Below are 18,053 nucleotides of genomic sequence, written 5' to 3' on the forward strand. Positions count from 1 at the left end.
GCTGCGCTCCGGAATTCACATCTCAATCCCAGGGACCCCGCGTTTGGGCTCCCGGGCTGCGGTCACTCGGGTCGCTCTGCCGGTTCTGGGGTCGCGGGTGGGGGCGGGCTGGGCCCGGACTGGACCCGAGAGGAGTGGCGCCAAACCCGGGCCCGCCGGGGACCCTCGGCCGCCGAGAGGTGCCCGAAGTTAGGGAAACAAAGAGCGGATCCGCTGGACCGAGAGGAGCGGGCCGGCGCGTCCGGGGCCGCGGTGCTGGAGGGCGCAGAGGGCCGCCCGGCACCGGGAGCCACGCCCCGGGGCCGCCTCGGCGTCGCGTTCCCACGGCCCGGCCCGAGGTCAGCAGGTGTCCCCCTTCCAGGAGGCCGGCCGGGCCGGGGTCCCAAGGGTTAAGGCGGCCGGCTGCCCCTCCCCCCGGCCTCCCCCGCCCCCTCCCCGGGGCGCGGGGCCGAAGCTCCCGGGCGGGCCGGGGCGGGGCCTGACGTCCGCGGGCGGAGCGAGCCGAACCCGGCCGGGCGCCGCAGACCCGCCGGGCTCCCGCCTCGCCCGCAGTCCGCGAGCTGGAAGATGGCGAAGCCGGGTGCGCGGCCCCGCGGTCCCCGGGGCCCCGCGCCGCTGCTGCTGGCAGGACTGGCGCTGCTGGGCGCGGCGCGGGCGCGGGCGGCGGGCGGTGGCTTCAGCCTGCACCCGCCCTACTTCAACCTGGCGGAGGGCGCCCGCATCGCCGCCTCGGCCACCTGCGGTGAGGAGGCCCCTGCGCGCGGCGCCCCGCGCCCCACCGAGGACCTCTACTGCAAGTTGGTGGGGGGCCCCGTGGCCGGCGGGGACCCCAACCAGACCATCCAGGTGAGCTAGGGCCGGAGGCCGGGCGGGGGTGTGGGGACGCCGGCGCGGGGTGAGCGCCGGGCTCGGACTCCGGAATTCCAGCCCGACTCGGCGAAGAGCCCAGGTACGCACCGCGGCCGCCGCCGCCCGTCCCAAGGCCCCAGTTGTGCATTTCGGGGGACGGAAGGGACCGCAGCTCGGCCCTTCGGGTTCAGCGCAGAGAAGTGCGCTTCCCGCCGGGAAGGCGGCACGCAACCCACCCGGGCGCGGCTGGCACCAGTTGAGTTCGGCCGCGGTGACGAGTTGGACGGGAGGGGTTGGTGCCTGGTCCCCCGCGGCCCCGAGTCCCGGGATCCCGGCGAGGGCGGGACTTGGCCTCCGTGGCCGGCTGCCCTTGGGGAGGGGGCCGACCGCTCCGCCTTCCTCCGGGACAGGCTGGAACCTGCTGGAGACGGGATGGGCCAGGGATGGGGGCGGAGGGGCCAGACACAGGGAGTGCTAACTCCGTCTGGAGGGTTGAAACTGTCCCCGCCGGGGTTTCTAGGGAGTCGGTAGGACCCTCGAGGTGGGAGGGGGACAGACGGAGGGGTTTTTAACTGGGGATGAGAGCTCGGAGCCGCAATCAGGGGCACTTCTCTGCCTGGGGACGGGGTAGGGCCTGCTCCGGAGGTTTCCTGACATCCCATGCTGGGCCCATCCTCCCATCCCTGCCCTACCTAAGGGAGAGTCTGGGGGCCCCAAGGCTGTTGTAATCTGAGCCTCAGCCTCCAGGGACTTGCTGCCACCTTCCTGGCAGGAGAGACGGGGGGAGGGGAGGAGCTTTGATGGGGGTGATGAATGAGGGAGGTACTGCTGGGGCCCCTTTACAGGGCCTGCCTGCCCACTCCCCTTGCTTCCCCACCCCTGTGGGGGTGGGTAGAAGTGAGAGGGGGCCCTGGTGCGGCAGTGTTGTCTGGAGCAGAGTGTCACCTCCTTCGGGCTCCTGGACTCACCTTTCTGGACTCATGCTCTTCTGAAAGCCCTGCCCAGCTGAGGGGGAGGGCTCAAGCCCACGTTTCAGGTGGGGAAACTGAGGCCTGTAAAGCCCCAAAGCAGACCAGGATCTGGCTAGGGTGAGCGGGGCCACCTGGACCCCTACCCTGGGCCCTTAGTGTCTCTAGGTGACATCAGAGAAGCCAGGTCAAAAGGAGGAGCTTGTGGGGAGCTCCAAAGCTGCCCAGAGGGCCTGGCTAAGTGCCCCGCCCCCAGATGCTCAGCTGGGATTCCACAGCTCATCAACGCAGGCTCCCCGGCCAGCTCACCCCTACCAACCTGTGCTGCCTGCCCAGGCCGTTGAGGGAAGGCTGCTTATTACCTCCTCACAGTGTTTAAATGAGCAGCCCAGGAGCTGGTGGCCTGCCTGTGGCCCAAGGCCCTCTCCTTAGCTGTGTGGCTTCCCCCATCCCAGTCTCAGGCTCCTCATCTATAAAATGGGTACATCACGAGGGCCGCTTCACCTGAAACTGTGAGCTTGGCCTGCCTGAGGGGCCCAGGAGGCGGTCCATCACACAGTGACTGCTTGGCAAGTGGCCATGGCCGTGGCGTTGCAGGCAAGGGCTCTGAGCAAAACTTGAGTCCTGCACTCTCAGTCTAGCAGGTTAGGGCTGAAGCCTCACTTTAAAAGTCTGCAGTGCTTAGCTATGGCACCCCTGTGCAGAGGCTCAACCATGGCACCCCTGTTCGGAGGCTGCCTGCATGGCCAGAAACACTGATGGCCAGCCTTGGTCGAGTCACTGGACCTGCTTCCCTGTCCCCTTGGGGGATGAGGTCTGCTCAGCACCCTGGCCTCTTGTTGGGTTGGTGAAGGGCCTTGCCTGTAAGCACTGTCTGGAGCTGAGTGACCAGGCCCACCTCTCCATCCCAAGAGCCCAATTTTGTGGGTGGGTCAGGGGGGTCGTGTGGTCCACGGTTGCAAGCCAGCAGTTCCTGGGGTCTCCTGGGGGAAATGGAGCAGAAGCTGGCTGGGGGCATGCCACCCAGGGCACGGGGTGAGCCCTGCTGTACATCGGGGTGAGGCAGTCCTGTGGGCAGCTGGGGCAGGCAGAGGGTAACTTGGGGATCTGGCCCTGTGACTTCAGGTGGGCACGTGAGAAATTCTGGGCTGGCCCCAGTGCTGCAGGGGAAGTCGGGGGCTCAGCTGCCAGCATGGTGACTCACTGGGAGGGGAAGTCCTTATCACTGCTCCTTGCTTCCTCGCTCTGTTCCCAGCAGGACCCTCTGCAGCGGAGGGGCGGAGTGAACCTCGTTTCCCCACCCCTCCACCCCCGGCTCCATCCACTGTGCGCCCATGTCACGCAGCCCTGCTGTGGCCCCAACTCTCTGGGGAGACCTGAGCAGACACTTACGTTGTCTCCCTTGACCAAGGCAGTCTTCTTTGAAAGGCCCACCACCCCAGCCAGACCGCCCTACCCACCTCCTCTGAGAGCCCCACCAGGCCCCAGACAGCTTGCATACATGTTCTCGGTGTTTCCCATGATCCTCTCTGAGCCCAGCCCCTGGGAGCTCTCAGAGTCTGGGACCCGGAGCCCAGGTTCCTCCATCTGAGCTGGTGGTACGGCTTCTACAGATGGTGCCCCTCTTCTGGGTGTCCTCCATTGCTCCTGCCCTTCTGTGCGGCAGCTCTGGGTCATGGCCTCAGGGATGCAGTTAAGAGCAAGGCAGGGGGACTTCCCTCATGGTCCGGTGGCTAAAACTCTGTTCTCCCAACATAGGGAGCTTGGGTTTGACCCCTGGTAAGAGAACTAGATCCCATATGCTGCAACAAAAAGATGCAGTGTGCCACAAGTAAGACCTGGCACAGCCAGATAAATAAATAAAATAGATATAAAAACAAGGCAGGTGTACCCCCCCCTCTTGCCCCTTCTGCCCAGGGAGGCAGTAAACGGAGAATCGGAGAATCGCAGCAGCCTCATGTGACAGAATAAATAAAGCAGAGTGGTGGAGGGGGGCTGTCAGGTCAGCTTCTTGGGTGGTCCTGCGCAATGGGGCTCTGCTGAGGAGTGACAGCTGAGCTGGAGGACAAGAAATCAGGGTGCGAGGGCTGTAGGGAGAGGGTAGAGGGGCCTCCCCAAGCACCCAACACACGGGGTCCTGCTTCTTGGCGGCTTAGTGCCCGAGTTCCTCTTCTAGGTCTTGCTGTCCTGGGCACATGGTGGAAGCTGTGAGCAGGTGTGTCCAGGGGAGGCAGGGGCACACCTTGCGTGGGTGGAGGCTGGGGGCTGTCTGGCTGCCAGGCCTGGGAGTGGGGACAGGGCATCTCCCACGCTCCCAACTCTTAGGAGGAGGTCTGGCCCCCTGGGAGGCTGGGAGGGGTGGAGCGGCCACATTTCCCAGACGCGGCCTCTCTGGGCCTCAATCAGTGCCAAGTCTCCGAGGGCCGCCTTTGTGTGCGAAGGGACAGCAGGTCTGGTTTCCTCTGGGCTGGGGGGTTGGGCCTCCACTGGGCCAGCAGCCAGGGCCCAGCGCTGCCCCCACCCCAGCCTGGGCTTCCAGCACCTGCTCCTACCCCATGGGGACAGCAGGCCGGGATGGCGCTGGGAGCCCCTGTGTCTCCCGCCAGAGGACAGGGCCCCGGCAGGTGGCTGGACCGTGACAGAAGCAGCTGCCAGGCCCCGCGTGGGATCCATTAATCCTGCAGTGGCCGCAGCAGGTGCCAGCATTACGCCCACTCTTCAGACAGGGCAGTGAGGCTCAGCCGTTGCTGGGACCTGGCCGGGTCCCAGAGCTCGGAAATGGCAGAGCCAGCAGGTCCCGGCCTCGTCTGCCGGCTGCCCACGTGCCTGCCCTCTGGGGCCTCCCCACAGGCTGCCTCCCTGGAGACCCTGCTCCATGGCTCTGGGTGAGAGCCTAGCAGGGAGGTTTGAGGGATGGGCTGGTAGAGGTGGGGAGGGGCACACACTCGGCCTGGGCCTTCTGACTGTAGCCCCACCTTCCTCCCTCTTTAGGTTTCCACTGGGCCCCATCCTGTGCCAGCCCTTCTAAAGCCCCCTGCAGTGGCCAGTTTTGTGGGAGAGAATGACATGTGACTTGCTCCTTAGCCAGCCCTTTGCCCTTCAGCTCCAGTTACACTAGCCTTCTTGTGGTTTACTCTTAGTTTGCTCTTCCTGCCCCAGGGCCTTTGCACAGCCAGCCCTTCTGCCTGGAGCATACCCTCTCTTATGGTGTAGGACTCAGAGCCACCTCCTCAGGGAGGCCTACCATGATTTCCCCACCTGCGCTGGGTGCCCCTCCCCCGCCTGCTCTCCTGTTTCCTCTGTGGCAGGTGTGATCGTCTCATATGAGCCGTGTTGGCACCCAGTGTGTGTTTGCCAAGTGAAAGAGTGAACGGCAGACAAGGCTCCACAGGCTAGGGGTGGGCCCCGTGGGCAGGGGTGGGAGTGACTGGAGAGGCAAAAGGTCACAGCACTCCTTGGCCATCTGACCACCTCTCCCCCACAGGGCCAGTACTGCGACATCTGCACGGCCGCCAGCAGCAACAGGGCTCACCCTGTGAGCAATGCCATTGACGGCACGGAGCGCTGGTGGCAGAGCCCACCACTGTCCCGGGGCCTGGAGTACAACGAGGTCAACGTCACTCTGGACCTGGGCCAGGTACAGTCCCTGTTCCGTCTGCCGCAGCCCCACCCTGTGTCTCTGGCCGTAGGGCTCCCCTTGAGGCATGGACTGGAAGGCGGGGTCTCCACCTACAGTAGACTGGGAGGCTGGGCTGGACCGGGCACGGATGGGCTGCTTGTGGCAGGCTCAGCACAGACACAGGGGTGGCAGGGGGCACCTTCCATTGTTTTCTCAGCATCCTCATGGTTCACAGCAAGGCGGGAGGCCAGATGGGGGCCTTCCCAGAGGTCACATGGAGAATTAGGGTGAGGGGCGCTGGGGGGCTGACACGGAGGTGGGACTGAAGGCTGTGGGCCCTGTGCCCCTGGCCAGGCGCCCTGGTGTTTACTCAGAGGAATTCCTCCGCAGGGAGCCAGGCCCACTGGGGAGTGGGAGGGGCTGCAGGAATGCACAGGCCAGCGGAAGTGGACATTCCTAGGATACCTGTGCTGCGGGGCCACCCAAGGGTTAGGTGTGCACCCCCCCACCCCGCACTCCCAGTCAGGCATGCAGGAGGATGTCAGGCATTTCCCCCTTTGGTGGATCTGGGCTGGTTCAGGCTCACAGGCTTTGTCCCACTCCCCACATGACATTGTTAGGTGTCTAGCCTTGGAATCCTGGCCTGTGAAATGGGCCAGCAGTCCCATCACCTTCTTGGGTGGAGTGGGGTAGGGGTGGCAGGTCGATGAGGCCGAGCCCAGGAGCAGCCAGCTCTGGGCCTGCCTGGGCATCAGGCTCAGGGTTGATCCTACTCAACCCCATGCTCACCCCTTCTCTGGTCATAGGGACTTAGCCACCATCCTGGTGCGTGACCTGGTGGGTTTCTGTTCCTCACTGGGCCTCCATCCTGCTGTCACCTTGAGGGCATCCCAGGAGAGTTGGGGATGCATCTCCTGGGAGCCTGGCTGGGTGGGAGGCGTGCCCTGCAGGTGGGTTTAGGGGGCAGTGTTGGTTGCCTCCTGCCCCCACCTGGAGGCCTGGTGGGCAGGGGGTAGTGAGGGGAATGGGTTTGAGTCCCAGTAAGTGGCCTGGGAGTTCCAGGGGAATGGGGGGGGGGGGTTAGCTCTTAGGCCCTGGGAGGGGCTCCCTTCCCAGGCCCTGCAGGAGGCCCCTGGGCTGCTAGTGCTGCCTGGCCCAGGTCTGGGGGGCGCCAGGCCCACTGCCCTTCAGCTCACTGGGCCTTCACCACACCTGTGCTCTCTTCCTTTCTGCTGGGAGCATGAGAGGGACCTCAGCACCCCTGGGTGCCCCAGGGTGCCCCTGTCTCCGGCACTGCCCTAGTGGGGGCGCCAGGGAGGGAGAGGGGGATGTGGACTCTGCCCCTGCCCCGGGGTCAGCAGGGGAGCTTGTGCGGAGCCACTGGGTCCTTCTCGTCCCTCCTCCTCTGTGGACAAACCTGGCCTGGCTGGGGCAGGGCAGGGGTGCTCTCTGGGCACACAGTGGTCTGGCCTCCCAAAGCAGGTGGGCACAGTGCCCTCCCGAGGTACAGTGGGTGGGGCCAAGGGGGAGCTCGGACAGTGCTAACACCACCCCACCCCCGCCCCGCCTCCATGGCCCCCTGCGCCTCAGTGTCTGTCTGTGTAGGACAAAGATGCGGAGGCAGGCGGGACATTTGCCCTGCAGACTGGGCCTGCACTGGGGCCAGGTTTCACTCTGTGTGCGTCTTGCCCACCAAGACTCGGTTTCCCCAAATGTAAAATGACACAAATGGGAAAGCGACCGTTTCCAGCCCTGCTTGTGGGGAGATCGACTCTCCCACCCTCCCACTGCTCTTACTCTCTCTCTCCCCCATCCTCTCTTTTTGCCACCCTCCCACCCATCCGTCTACCAACCCACCCTCCCACTCATCCATCTACTTACCCACCTTACCAGTCCACCCGCTAACATCCATCCACTTGCCAACCCTTTGCTCTTCCCATGTCCCCACCCCTCCCTTCTTCCTTCTCCTCTTTATGACTTACGGAAACCCCCATCTTGGTTAAGGGGATGCCAGCCTTGGTTGGGGTGGGGGCAGGGGAGCCTCGGACATGCCCAGTTGTGTGCTTTGGAGTTGGGTGGAGTGGAAGCACCCAGTGTCCAACTCTGTGATGAGAGAAAACCCTTTCCTGGACATGTTTCTGAGCCACGGTGGAATTCCAGAGGTGATTCCCATGTTCACCACCTTCCCTTTAGGAAAAGGAGCTCATTGCCCTTTCCTCCCCGAGTCACTGCATGACTACTGGGTCCCTTCGGCCAGTGCCTTCGGCCAGTGGGGGTTGGGAACAGAGACCAGGTCCCTCGTGGGCAGAGGGGCTCATGGGGGTAGGAAATGGGAGCTCTGGAGGATGGAGGGGGCACCAGCTGGAGTGCTGGGGGAAGGTGTTTTGGAGGCACCCTCACAGCGACCCTGGGATCTACCTCCTCAAGTGCCCCCATTCTGGTCACGGGAGCAGCTGGCCTGCAGCCAGACTGAGGGTGTCCCGGGCAGGACCCTCCAAGCACACTGGCTGTGCAGGGGGAGAGAGGCCAGTGGGAGGGGCCTGGGGGTTCCCTGGCTTAGGGGCTGGGCCTTCCTTTGGGGCACAGGTCCCCCTGGGGTGGGGCTGGGTCCTCTGTCAGAGTCGGTGAGTGGGCAGTGAGGCTGGGCCCTCCCCTTGCGGCGGCTGCCAGGGGCCTTTGTTCTGGGATGTGAAGCGGATGCCCCAGGAAAGCGGGTGGGGGCGGGGCAGCTGGCCCTGGGCATCAGGAGGACTTCCTGCCCTGGGAGGCCAGGGAGGACCGCTGGCAGCTCCTCTTCCTTCTCACCCCGGGGGTGGAGCTGCAGCTGGTGGGGCCTGGTCCCTGTAGCGTCCTTCTGTTCTGGGACCTCAAGGAGCTTTCTCCCTGTCTCCTCCTCATCACCTCTGACCTTCCCCAGGATGGGGCAGGGGTCACTGCACTCTATTCCCCTCATTTTGCAGATGGAAAAACCGAGGCCCCAAGAGTGAGGGTCTGGCCGAGAAGGGCATGGAGAAGTCCAGGCCTCCACTCCTGCCCTGCTGACCTTGGCCAGGACCCCACACCTGAGAGGACTGGCTGTGGAGCTGAGCCTGTGGGATGCCAGCCTCAGAAGGGGGTCTCTGGCTGGAGACCGAGGGGGCACTGTCCCAAGTCCCAGCAGTGGCCTGCCTGGGGGTCCTCCAGGGGCCAGCGGGTTTTTGCTGTTTCTTGTCTCCCCCGGGCCTCTTGCCTGTCTCAGGCTCCCTGTTCTGAGCCTCACTTTCTATGTTCCCAGGGGGTCTTAGGGAGCTGGGCAGGGTGAGTAAGGGCTGGTTCTGGGAGGAGTCCCCTCCCTCTCCAGACGCCCCCTGGTGGCCCAGCCATGGGGGAGGGCCTCTCCCCAGCAACCCCCACCTGTGGGCTCAGCCCTCACCCTCAGATGCAGAGGCAGGTGAGGAATAGAGGTCCCCTCCCAGCTGTGGGCTGTGTTCTCTGCTTGTGCCCTGATGGGGCGGCCCTTTGTCCCAGCCCCAAAAGGCCAGGCCTGGAGGGGAGGAGACTGGAGACCAGGTGAGGGGTACAGTGGAGCAGGGTCTGGGCTGGTAGTGGGGTGTAGGCTGGGGGGTTGGGTGGGAGGCCAAAAGTGTTGGTTGAGGGACTGAAAATGCCAGGGTGAGGAGTCTGCCCTCCCTGAGGGACAGTGGGGAGGCAGGGAGGGCACCAGCTGTCTCCCACCCCCACCACAGGGGGATTGGAGCCCCAATGTGGAGGAGAGGCCAGGCTGACTGTGCCTCCGGCCCTCCTCTGGATGTGGGCTGTGAGCATGTGCCTCGGCCTTGCTGCTCACAAGGGCCCCAGACGTGCTGGCTGCTTTGTGGTCAGGACCCCCCATGCAGCCCTACCCTGCCCACCCCAGTCCCGGACTGTACCCACTCTGAGCTGGTCAGTCTGGGGCTCCCTGGGCAGGCAGCCTGGTCCCGGCGTGCCCGCCGGCCTGCTGGGTTATGAGGTCACGGTCACTGGCCAGGCTGGCCAGGCCCAGCTGGGCTCTCAGCCATGTGGGCAGCGCCCCAGGAGGGTCAGCGGGGTTGCTCAAGGGAAGTGGCCGGAAGCAGCCAGGCTCTGCTTACAGGTGGGGGGGGGGCGGGGTCTGAACCGGACACAGCTCCTTGGGCTAGGCTCCCTGGGGGTTGGTGAGAGCGTGGGGGTCTGGGACAGCCTCCCCAGGGTGAGTCCTCAGGTCAGCAGGGGTCCCTTCTCTCCTTGTGGGAGTCGGGAGACCGTGCCTCAGCTCGTCCCTCGGCTTGAAGGATGCAGGGCCAGAGGGGCCATAGGGGGCTGGGACTGGGGGCTATTTGTCCTTGGCCCCTGCTGCCACTCACCCCCGGCCATCATGGCACACAGCAACACTCTGGCCTCCTCATACTGAGCCCCCCAGCCTCCTTTCTTCTGTCTGTTTTTAAACAAACACTATGGCATTGGCTTCCAGCAACACGGCTCATGCTAAAGTCTATAAACTGTTTGGGTGTTGGGGTCCCCTTGGGATAAACTCCACTTCCTATGGCCCGAGGCTGACCATCTGGCCTGACCTGGGCCAGGCTGCAGGTGCTGTGGGACAGGGACAGGAGCTCTGGTGGGGGTGGGGTGGACCCCAAACCCCCCCTTCAAGGCAGGGGACCCAAGACAGCATATGGATGGTTGGGGGTGTCTGAACTCCCCGCCAAGCCCAGCTCCATTGAGCTGGTGAGCTCCTATAGAGCTGTCAGATCGCCCAATCGCTGAGAAACCCCCTACGTGCTCCATTCTACACACCAGTGTGTTGGGCACCTGGCCCCACAGAGTCAGGGTTCCTGGGGCCTCTGCCTGCCCACTCTGTGTTTCCAGGTTTTATTTTTCTTTCCAGCAGTAGCTTTTCCACTCCTGGAGTGGCAGCCACGTGTGGCCTGTTTTCAGCTCCCCGTTGTGTGGATGGCCATTCTTATTGACCCAGCTGGGGGCCTGAGTTGACATGCCCACTAGGCCACCCCACCCCCCCCACCTCCCACTGTTGCATTTATATTTATCAAGGTTTCCAGATGGGGTCTCCAGGGAGAGGGCAAACCCGGGGTGCTGGCTCAACTAGATTCAGCACACAGGGCCCTGAGGCCAGTCCAACAGTCTGGGGTGGTGGTCCAGGAGGTCTGGGTGCCCCTGGGAACAAAGGGGGAGGTGGTCCGGACGCCTGGTCTAGGAGGGGCTTCCTGCCCCACCCGGCGGGGCTGGGACCCTGGCCCATCCCTGGGAATCAGCAGGGGGCCCTGCTTCCTGCAGGGTCAGGCTGAGTCACAGGCTGCCTGGTGATTCATGCTGGTGGCCCAGCCGGTGGGGGCAGGGTCCTCTTTCCCCAGGACAGGGGCACAGGGCCTGGCTCAGGGCAGAGGTGGAGTGTGCTGGCCCTGATGACCTTGTGCTCCCAGAGGCTCCAGCATCAGCCCTGTCCTTGGTACGTGGATGCCTGAGCCCAGGAGGCTTCCTGCCTGCTGTGCCCCCCTGCACCCCCGTCCCTGGCGCTATGGAGACCCCCAGGGGTCTTCAGCAGCGGCTTCCTCTCTGGCCCTCCCTGTGTCTTCTGACACCAGCCCATCCCCTGTTTGCCCTCCCCCCGCCCCCCAATCTCTGCCTCTGGTGTGGCTCTGGGTGACCTTTGCTTGCCTGCAGGAACAGGTGGCCTCTTCTCTTTGGAGATTCCCTGAGCCTTCACACCCTTTCTTCAGGTCTTGCACCCTGACCCCTGGCCTCTGACCTCTACAGTGTTTGTCCCACTACCCCCTGCCCACCCTGGACCATCTAGCCACTGAGGCCTGGGACGCACCCAGGCTCTCCAGGCTCCGTCACCCACTCCAGGCAGCGGTCACAGGGCAGACCCCTTCCTGGCGAGCCCAGCCCTCCGAGGTCAGGCTGGGTGGGGGGGCCGTGGCCGAGAGGCGGGTCCGGCTGCTGTCCTGGAGACGTGCCTGCCCCAGAATAGCAAGATTTTTAAAAATAACTCAGGAGGCTTTTGTTTGGCTTTTGCTTTAAAAGACTTTTTTTCCTTTTGCGCAGAGCTCTGTAGCAGCAGGAAAGGTCAGGGGAGTTGGCAGCTGAGCAGAGTGAAGCAGGCGGGGACGATGTGGGGGGGGCCATGTCCAGGGAGGCCAGGGGTCTGCACTTGCTCTGGGTCGTGCCCAGGGCGGCTGTGCGGCTCCCCGAACCAGATCGGGGACAGATGGGAGAGCTGAACATATGCCTTCCTATCCTTCCAGCCTGCTGTGACAGTGAGACAACCAGGTGGACAGATGGACGGAAGGCAGGGGTCTTCCTTGGAGCGCACCCAGAGGGCTGGGCCTTGGGGGAGGGGGGCGGTAGTTTTCCTGCTGCCCCTGTCCTGCCTGATTAGCATCTTCGAGTCAATATTTGTGCAAGTGCTCTCAGCTGGGAAAAATGTGTGCAGCCCGCCGACCTGAGGGAGGGACCAAGCTGGCCATGGAGGGTGCAGCCTGGTGGCCTCACTCAGGGAAAGGCGGGGGTGGGCCCCACGGGGCTCGGAGCGAGGCTTTAATCTCTCTGGGGGCCTTCTGTGGCAGCCACGCTGCCACCCCCAAAACAGCCTCTCCGTGTCCAGTGCACACTGAGGCCCCCACCCTGCCGTGTCCCCCTTCCTCATGAAGACCCCTCCTGGCACAGGGGCCGTTTTCGGTCCCCAGGGCTTTCTGGAATGCCTGAGGGGTTGGCCAAGGTGTCTGCCAAATGTAGGGTCTGTACCCCCAGAGGCTTGAGCCCTTCCCCTGACTGGGCAGGGCCAAGTGGAAGATGATCTCAAGGCCTGGCAATGGGTGAATAGGCCCTCACCGCCCCCTCCCCCCGCAACACACCCTGGGACAGGCCTTTCCCTGCAAAAGCCAGGCCTTCCTGGAAGCGCAGGGTTAGGAATGGGTGTGTCTCAATGTCCTGGGATCTCACAACCCCCGCCCCCTGCCCTACCCCCACTCCTGGATTCTAGGCGCCTGGTCTCCTGAGGGCTGGGCCCTGAGGGGTCCGTGGTCCCCTCACTGTCCCTCGAGGGGCTACCACAGCAGCTTCAGGCTGACCAGGGGAGGGGGTGACTGTGGGCATTGGGCAGCCCTGGAGGGAACCCCTGCTCTGTCCCTAGGCTTGGGGCCTGGCTGACTGACAGACCAGCTGGTTCCAGAGCAGTGGACACTGGAAAGGGCCTGTTCCCCTGGGCTGGGCAGGGCCTGACTGAGGGGACAGTGAGTGGCCTGAGGTGCGACGTTGCTCTTGAGGCTGGTGAGCACGCCCACCTGTGAGCAGGTCTGGCATGGGGGTGTGACTGAGGGCCCTCAGGGGTGGGGCAGGCGTCGTCCATGGGTGGGGTGCTCACTAGCTGTGTCTCTGCCCTTCGTCTAGGGCTTCAGCTCTCCTTGTGTACAGACTGGGAACCGGGTTCTCCGCCAGCCCTGCCTGGGTCTCCTTGGAGCCCAGACTTTGCACATAGAGAGCAGCTCAGAAAATGGCGCCTCATCTTTGACTTTGGGGCGGAGGTGGGGGAGGAGAAGGGGTCATTGGCCCTCTAAGCTGAGGTCTGGGGCACGGGACAGAGGGACATCCAGGGATGCCGACCTCTGGCCCAGAGGGGAGAGACAAGGGAGTGAGGTCAGATTGAGACCCAGCGACGGAACAGTAGAGGTCAGCCTGGGTCACCTGGCGGGACCTTGGGGGTTCTGGGTGCCTCTGTATGAACAGCCTCCCCCGTCCCCCTGGCCAGGTGCTGCCCCAATGGCTGGGCCCAGCAGAGCTCCAGCTTCTGACTCCTGGGCTGGCAGGGTCTCCCTGGCCCAGCTTTAGGAGGGCCTGTGTTTGTCTGTCTCCCCTCTTGGGGCCTTGTGCCAGTGGCAGGCAGAGGCTGGGCCCTGGTGGATCCTCGCTGCCTGCCCCTGTGGCCAGTCAGTGGGTGAGATGGGCAGGTCCTGAGTTGGCTCTGAGGATGATGGGGTCACCAGGATGACTGTGACAGGGGCCCCCATCCCGGGCAGGGGTTCATCGGCCTGCTGTGCAAGGAGGCCAGGCTCCTGGGAGCTTGGGACATCATCTGGCCACCTTCCCAGGCCAGCCACCAGAGCTCTGGGGACAGTGGGATGAGCTTCTGCCATCACTTTGCCCAGCCCCACTGCCTGGGCCCTGTCTGACTCCAGCCCCCATCAGGCTTGTGTGCAGCCTCAGCTGGGGTGGGGCTGGAGAGGGGGTGTGTCTGAGCCCTAAGGCACCCTCAGGCCCAAGAGGGGAGCCCTCCAGAAATGCTGGGTTCTGCTGGTCATCTCTATGTCCCCGGTGCAGGTCTCACTGGCCCTGGGCTGGCCTGCAAGCCGAGGGGCTGCTTCCTGAGCCAGCTGGCCCTCTTACCTGGGTGTATCTGGCCCCTGAGGGCAAGCCCACAGATATCTTCTGGAACCTCACCTCACAGGGTGGGGGCGGCCCTCCAGGTTGTTTGGGGGCCCCACGTGGCATGGAAGGGGTCTCAGGGGTGTTCACCCATCATCCGGCAGGTTTTCCACGTGGCCTACGTGCTCATCAAGTTTGCCAATTCCCCTCGGCCAGACCTCTGGGTGCTGGAGCGGTCCACGGACTTTGGCCACACCTACCAGCCCTGGCAGTACTTTGCATGTGAGTCTCCCGGAATGAGGGGCTGGCAAGGGGGGATACCCTGGGTGGGTGGGCTGCCGGTGCTGTGCTCTCAAGGCCTCTGGATACCAGGCCTGCCCTCACGCCCGGCTTCTAGGTGGGCCGGGCTGTGGGGTGCATATTCCTGAAGGCAGATGGGGGTTCAGGGCCTTGTGTCCCTGACATGGCACTGCTGGGTCCATCTCCTAGCTCTCTGTGGACTGGCCTTATGCTCCAGCAACTCCCGAGGTGGCAAAGGCCACCAACTTAGCTGCCCCATCAGGGGAGCACGGGAGCGCTGCACCCCTGCTCACTGGTTGGCTCTGCCATGTGCCACCCTGACCAATCATGTCCATGCAGCTTTGATTGGGTGGCCCTGGAACTTGTGTCCCCCTCAAGCTCCAAAGCCCAAGAGTGAGTGCAGGGCAGCCCTATGAGGGACAGTCAGGATGGGTGCCCCAAGGGTGGGGTTGGGGAGGGACACGCAACGGGACACTCTGCAGAGAGAATGGCAAAGGCCTGGACGGTCAGCTCGCCAGGGGTGGGCAAGTTCAGAGCCTCGGGGCAGGGGCACCCTGGGTCCTGACGCGCCCTCTGGAGGAAGCTGCGATGTGCTCCAGGCTCTGTTCAACAAAACCCCGAGGGTGGGCCGCGATCCTGCATTCCGATCCTGCATTCCGGTTGATGCTTCCTGCTGGCTGAGGCCATGGGGCTCCCGGAAGACAGGGCGCGCAGGGCAGCAGGGCACTGCCTCCTCCAAGGGCTTCCCCAGAGCGCCGCGCGCTCACCCTCGGCATTCCCGCAGCCTCCAAGAGGGACTGCCTGGAACGGTTTGGACCGCAGACGCTGGAGCGCATCACGCAGGACGACGACGTCATCTGCAGCACCGAGTACTCGCGGATCGTACCTCTGGAGAATGGCGAGGTGGGCCGGGCGGGACGGCGCGGGGCATGAGGCCTGGCGGTCAGTGACGGCACCATGCCCCCGCCTGATCTGCGTCCATCCTCAGATCGTGGTGTCCCTGGTGAACGGCCGCCCAGGTGCTATGAACTTCTCCTACTCGCCGCTGCTGCGTGACTTCACCAAAGCCACCAACATTCGCCTGCGCTTCCTGCGCACCAACACGCTGCTGGGCCACCTCATGGGCAAGGCGCTGCGGGACCCCACAGTCACCCGCCGGGTGAGCTGGCGGGCAGGCGGGCCTGGTGTGGGCGGGGCCACGGGGGCTGGGGCTGCTGTGGGCGGGGCCCCGTGGGGCCGGGCTGCTGTGGGCGGGGCCACTGGGGCTGGGGGTTGATGAGGCGGGGCCACCTGGGCTCAGGGCAGGAGCGGGAAGCCACGCGCTGACGTTGCGGGCCCTGCACAGTACTATTACAGTATCAAGGACATCAGCATCGGCGGCCGCTGTGTCTGCCACGGGCATGCGGATGTCTGTGATGCCAAAGACCCCACAGACCCCTTCAGGTGAGACCTGCTGCTCCCTACTCATCCCCCTATCTGGTGCTCAACCTGAGGGAGAGGAGGCCTGGTTTCATCGCCCCTACACTGGCCCCTTGCCCCTCGTTTTCCCGTGGCCTCAGTTTCCCCGTCTGCATAGTGAGGTGGAAGGGCAGGGCCTAGTGTCTGGCTTGGGTCTCTGCCCTGCTGCCCACAGAGGTGGAGCCTTACCTGGACCTGTGACCCAGCTGCCCCTCTGGGGTGGGGGGAGCTCTCCCACCTTCCTTGAGGGCACAGATTATACACTCCCTGCCGCCCCACCCTGACCTCCATCCTCAACACAGGCAGGGGCCGAGGCTCAGGACAGGGAGCAGCCCAGAGACCCCCATCTGACACGCTCAGTGGAGGCTCTGAGCTCAGCCAGTAAGGCAGGGCTCAGGAACCTAAGTCTTTAACAAGCTGCCACTGGTGCTATGTGCCTAAGTGGCTCCAGCGCCATGAATTCAGCAGTGAGCACTCAGCTAAATTATCAGCTGGAGCCTGGCACTAGGCCAGCTCTCCTCCTGGCTCGCCAGTGGATTCGTCCGTGTATTCACTCCTCCCTCCCTCCTTTTCCCTTCCCTCTTACCTCTCTTCCTCCCTCCCATCCATCAGCAGCTGTGTGTGGAGTTAACACATGCTGGGCTGTGTTTCTGCTTCAGAGGCACAGGTGGGCTTCCCGCCCCACCCCAGCAGCCCCTGTTCTGGGCATGCAGGGAATGGGAGGCCTCTGCCCAGCACAGAGGTCCTGGCAGGGCTGAGGGCTCTGGGGCATAAAGCAGGTCCAGGGCTGGACAGGCGATGCTGGAAGAGGCAGCAGAGCCTGCCAAGGGAGCCTGAGGCCAGGCTCCTGCAGCCCCCACCCTCTGTCAGCCACCTCCTCCTGCTGCTTCCCTTGCCTCAAAATCATGCAGGCCCCTCAATTCTGGGGTTTATCACTGTGTCCACATCCTAGTTGATAGGGAGGTGGATGAAACCCAGACAGTGCAGAAGCTCACCCCTGTTCTCATAGTCAAAAAACACCAAGAGGTGAACCCTAGACCTCCTCAGGCGTGGCTGATGGGTCTGCAGGGGGAGGGGTACGATCACACTGGTGCAGGCTCCCAGGACCCGTGTGGCCCATGCAGGCTCAGTGTGGCCCTGGGCGAGGATTTCTGCCCACAGCTTCAGGTGCTGAACCCAGGCGCAGCTGGTTGCTCCAGGAAATTAAGTGCCAAGTGGGACTCGTGATGGTTGTTTAGGGCGCCAGCTGGGCGGCCAGATCAGCCCCGGAGGAGAGGCAGGCCTGCCCATGCCTGCCGGGAGGGCGTCGGCATCTGCCCTGACTCACTTGCACCTGGGCATAAACATAGCTCTGCTCACCCTGCAGGGCGTGTGGGGTGTCTCTCCCGGAACCTCAAGTGCCAAAACCCCTCGCACACCCCTGCCCTGCAGCGTCAGCCTGCTGTGTCCTCCCTGTGTTGTGTCTCCTGCCTCTTCCATGAAGGCTCTGCCCTACCAGCTGCTCTTCTCTGCCCCTCAGCCTCTACCACCATCACCTCCACCCCCACCTGCATCCTCTCTGCCCTCTCTACCACCATCATTCTGAGTGCCGACTACCTGCCCAGTCTGTGCCCAGCCCCCAGTCTTCCCCACCCCTCGGTTTGGAAGGCACTTGTTTTGTTTCTGTTGTGCCTTAGTCTGTTCAGGCTGACAGAATGCCAGAGGCTGGGCGGCTTATAAACCATGGAGACTTATTCCTCACGGTTCTGGAGGCAGCTGAGGCCCCCTTCCTGGTTCATAGGTGACTGTCTTCTGGCTGTGTCCTTGTAGTGTGGGAGGGGCGAGGGAGCTCTCCGGGGTCTTTTTATTTTTATTATTTTTTAATTTTTTTAAGATTCTTTTTTGTTTTAAAGCATTTTATTTTTGGCTACGCTGGGTCTTTGTCGCTTCTTGGGAGCTCTCTCTAGTTGCAGAAAGCGGAGTCTATTCTTAACTGTGCTACTTGGGCTTCTCATTGTGGTGGCTTCTCTTGTTCCAGAGCACAGGCTCTACGGTGCATGGGCTCAGCAGTTGCTGTGCGGGCTAAGTTGCCCCACAGCATGTGTCCTTCCGGACCAGGGATTGAACCCATGTCCCCTGCTTTGGCAGGCGGACTGCCAACCATTGGATCACCAGAGAAGTCCTCTTTGGTGATAGTTTAGCTGGCTGTAGAATTCCTGGTTGATGGCTATCTCTTTCAACACTTGAGAACTGTCGTTTCACTGTCTTCTGTTATAATCTTTAAACACTCTCTTTTTATGGTTTCAACCTGATTGCTCCATGAAGTGAAGTTCCTGGGGTGCGACCCTGCTGTTGGTTGCATTGACTGACCCCATTGGGTTGTTTCTGTGCAGGTTTTCAATAGGGCTTCACCTGTGTGATGACCATGTGCCCTAGATTGGGAAGAATCCCTCCAGTGTGGTTTTCCAAGGACTTTTGACAGATGCCCTAATCTTTGTGTTAAT

The 18,053-nt window shown here is 63.3% G+C and overlaps 1 protein-coding gene across 1 annotated transcript in view; it reads left to right on the forward strand.

Annotated features, from left to right (window-relative positions):
• The first annotated feature begins 423 nt into the window (after nucleotides 1-423).
• The window catches only part of LAMA5 (laminin subunit alpha 5), a 52,020-nt gene continuing 34,390 nt past the window's right edge, over nucleotides 424-18,053 (forward strand). Inside the window, exons 1-6 of the mRNA XM_043883358.1 lie at nucleotides 424-846; nucleotides 5,302-5,454; nucleotides 13,977-14,094; nucleotides 14,897-15,015; nucleotides 15,101-15,271; nucleotides 15,458-15,555. Of these exons, the coding sequence (XP_043739293.1) occupies nucleotides 568-846; nucleotides 5,302-5,454; nucleotides 13,977-14,094; nucleotides 14,897-15,015; nucleotides 15,101-15,271; nucleotides 15,458-15,555 (938 nt within the window). The 5' untranslated portion in view covers nucleotides 424-567. The remainder of the gene's footprint in view (nucleotides 847-5,301; nucleotides 5,455-13,976; nucleotides 14,095-14,896; nucleotides 15,016-15,100; nucleotides 15,272-15,457; nucleotides 15,556-18,053) is intronic.

Source organism: Cervus elaphus, chromosome 23, assembly GCF_910594005.1.
Source record: "Cervus elaphus chromosome 23, mCerEla1.1, whole genome shotgun sequence".
Lineage (NCBI taxonomy): Eukaryota > Metazoa > Chordata > Mammalia > Artiodactyla > Cervidae > Cervus > Cervus elaphus.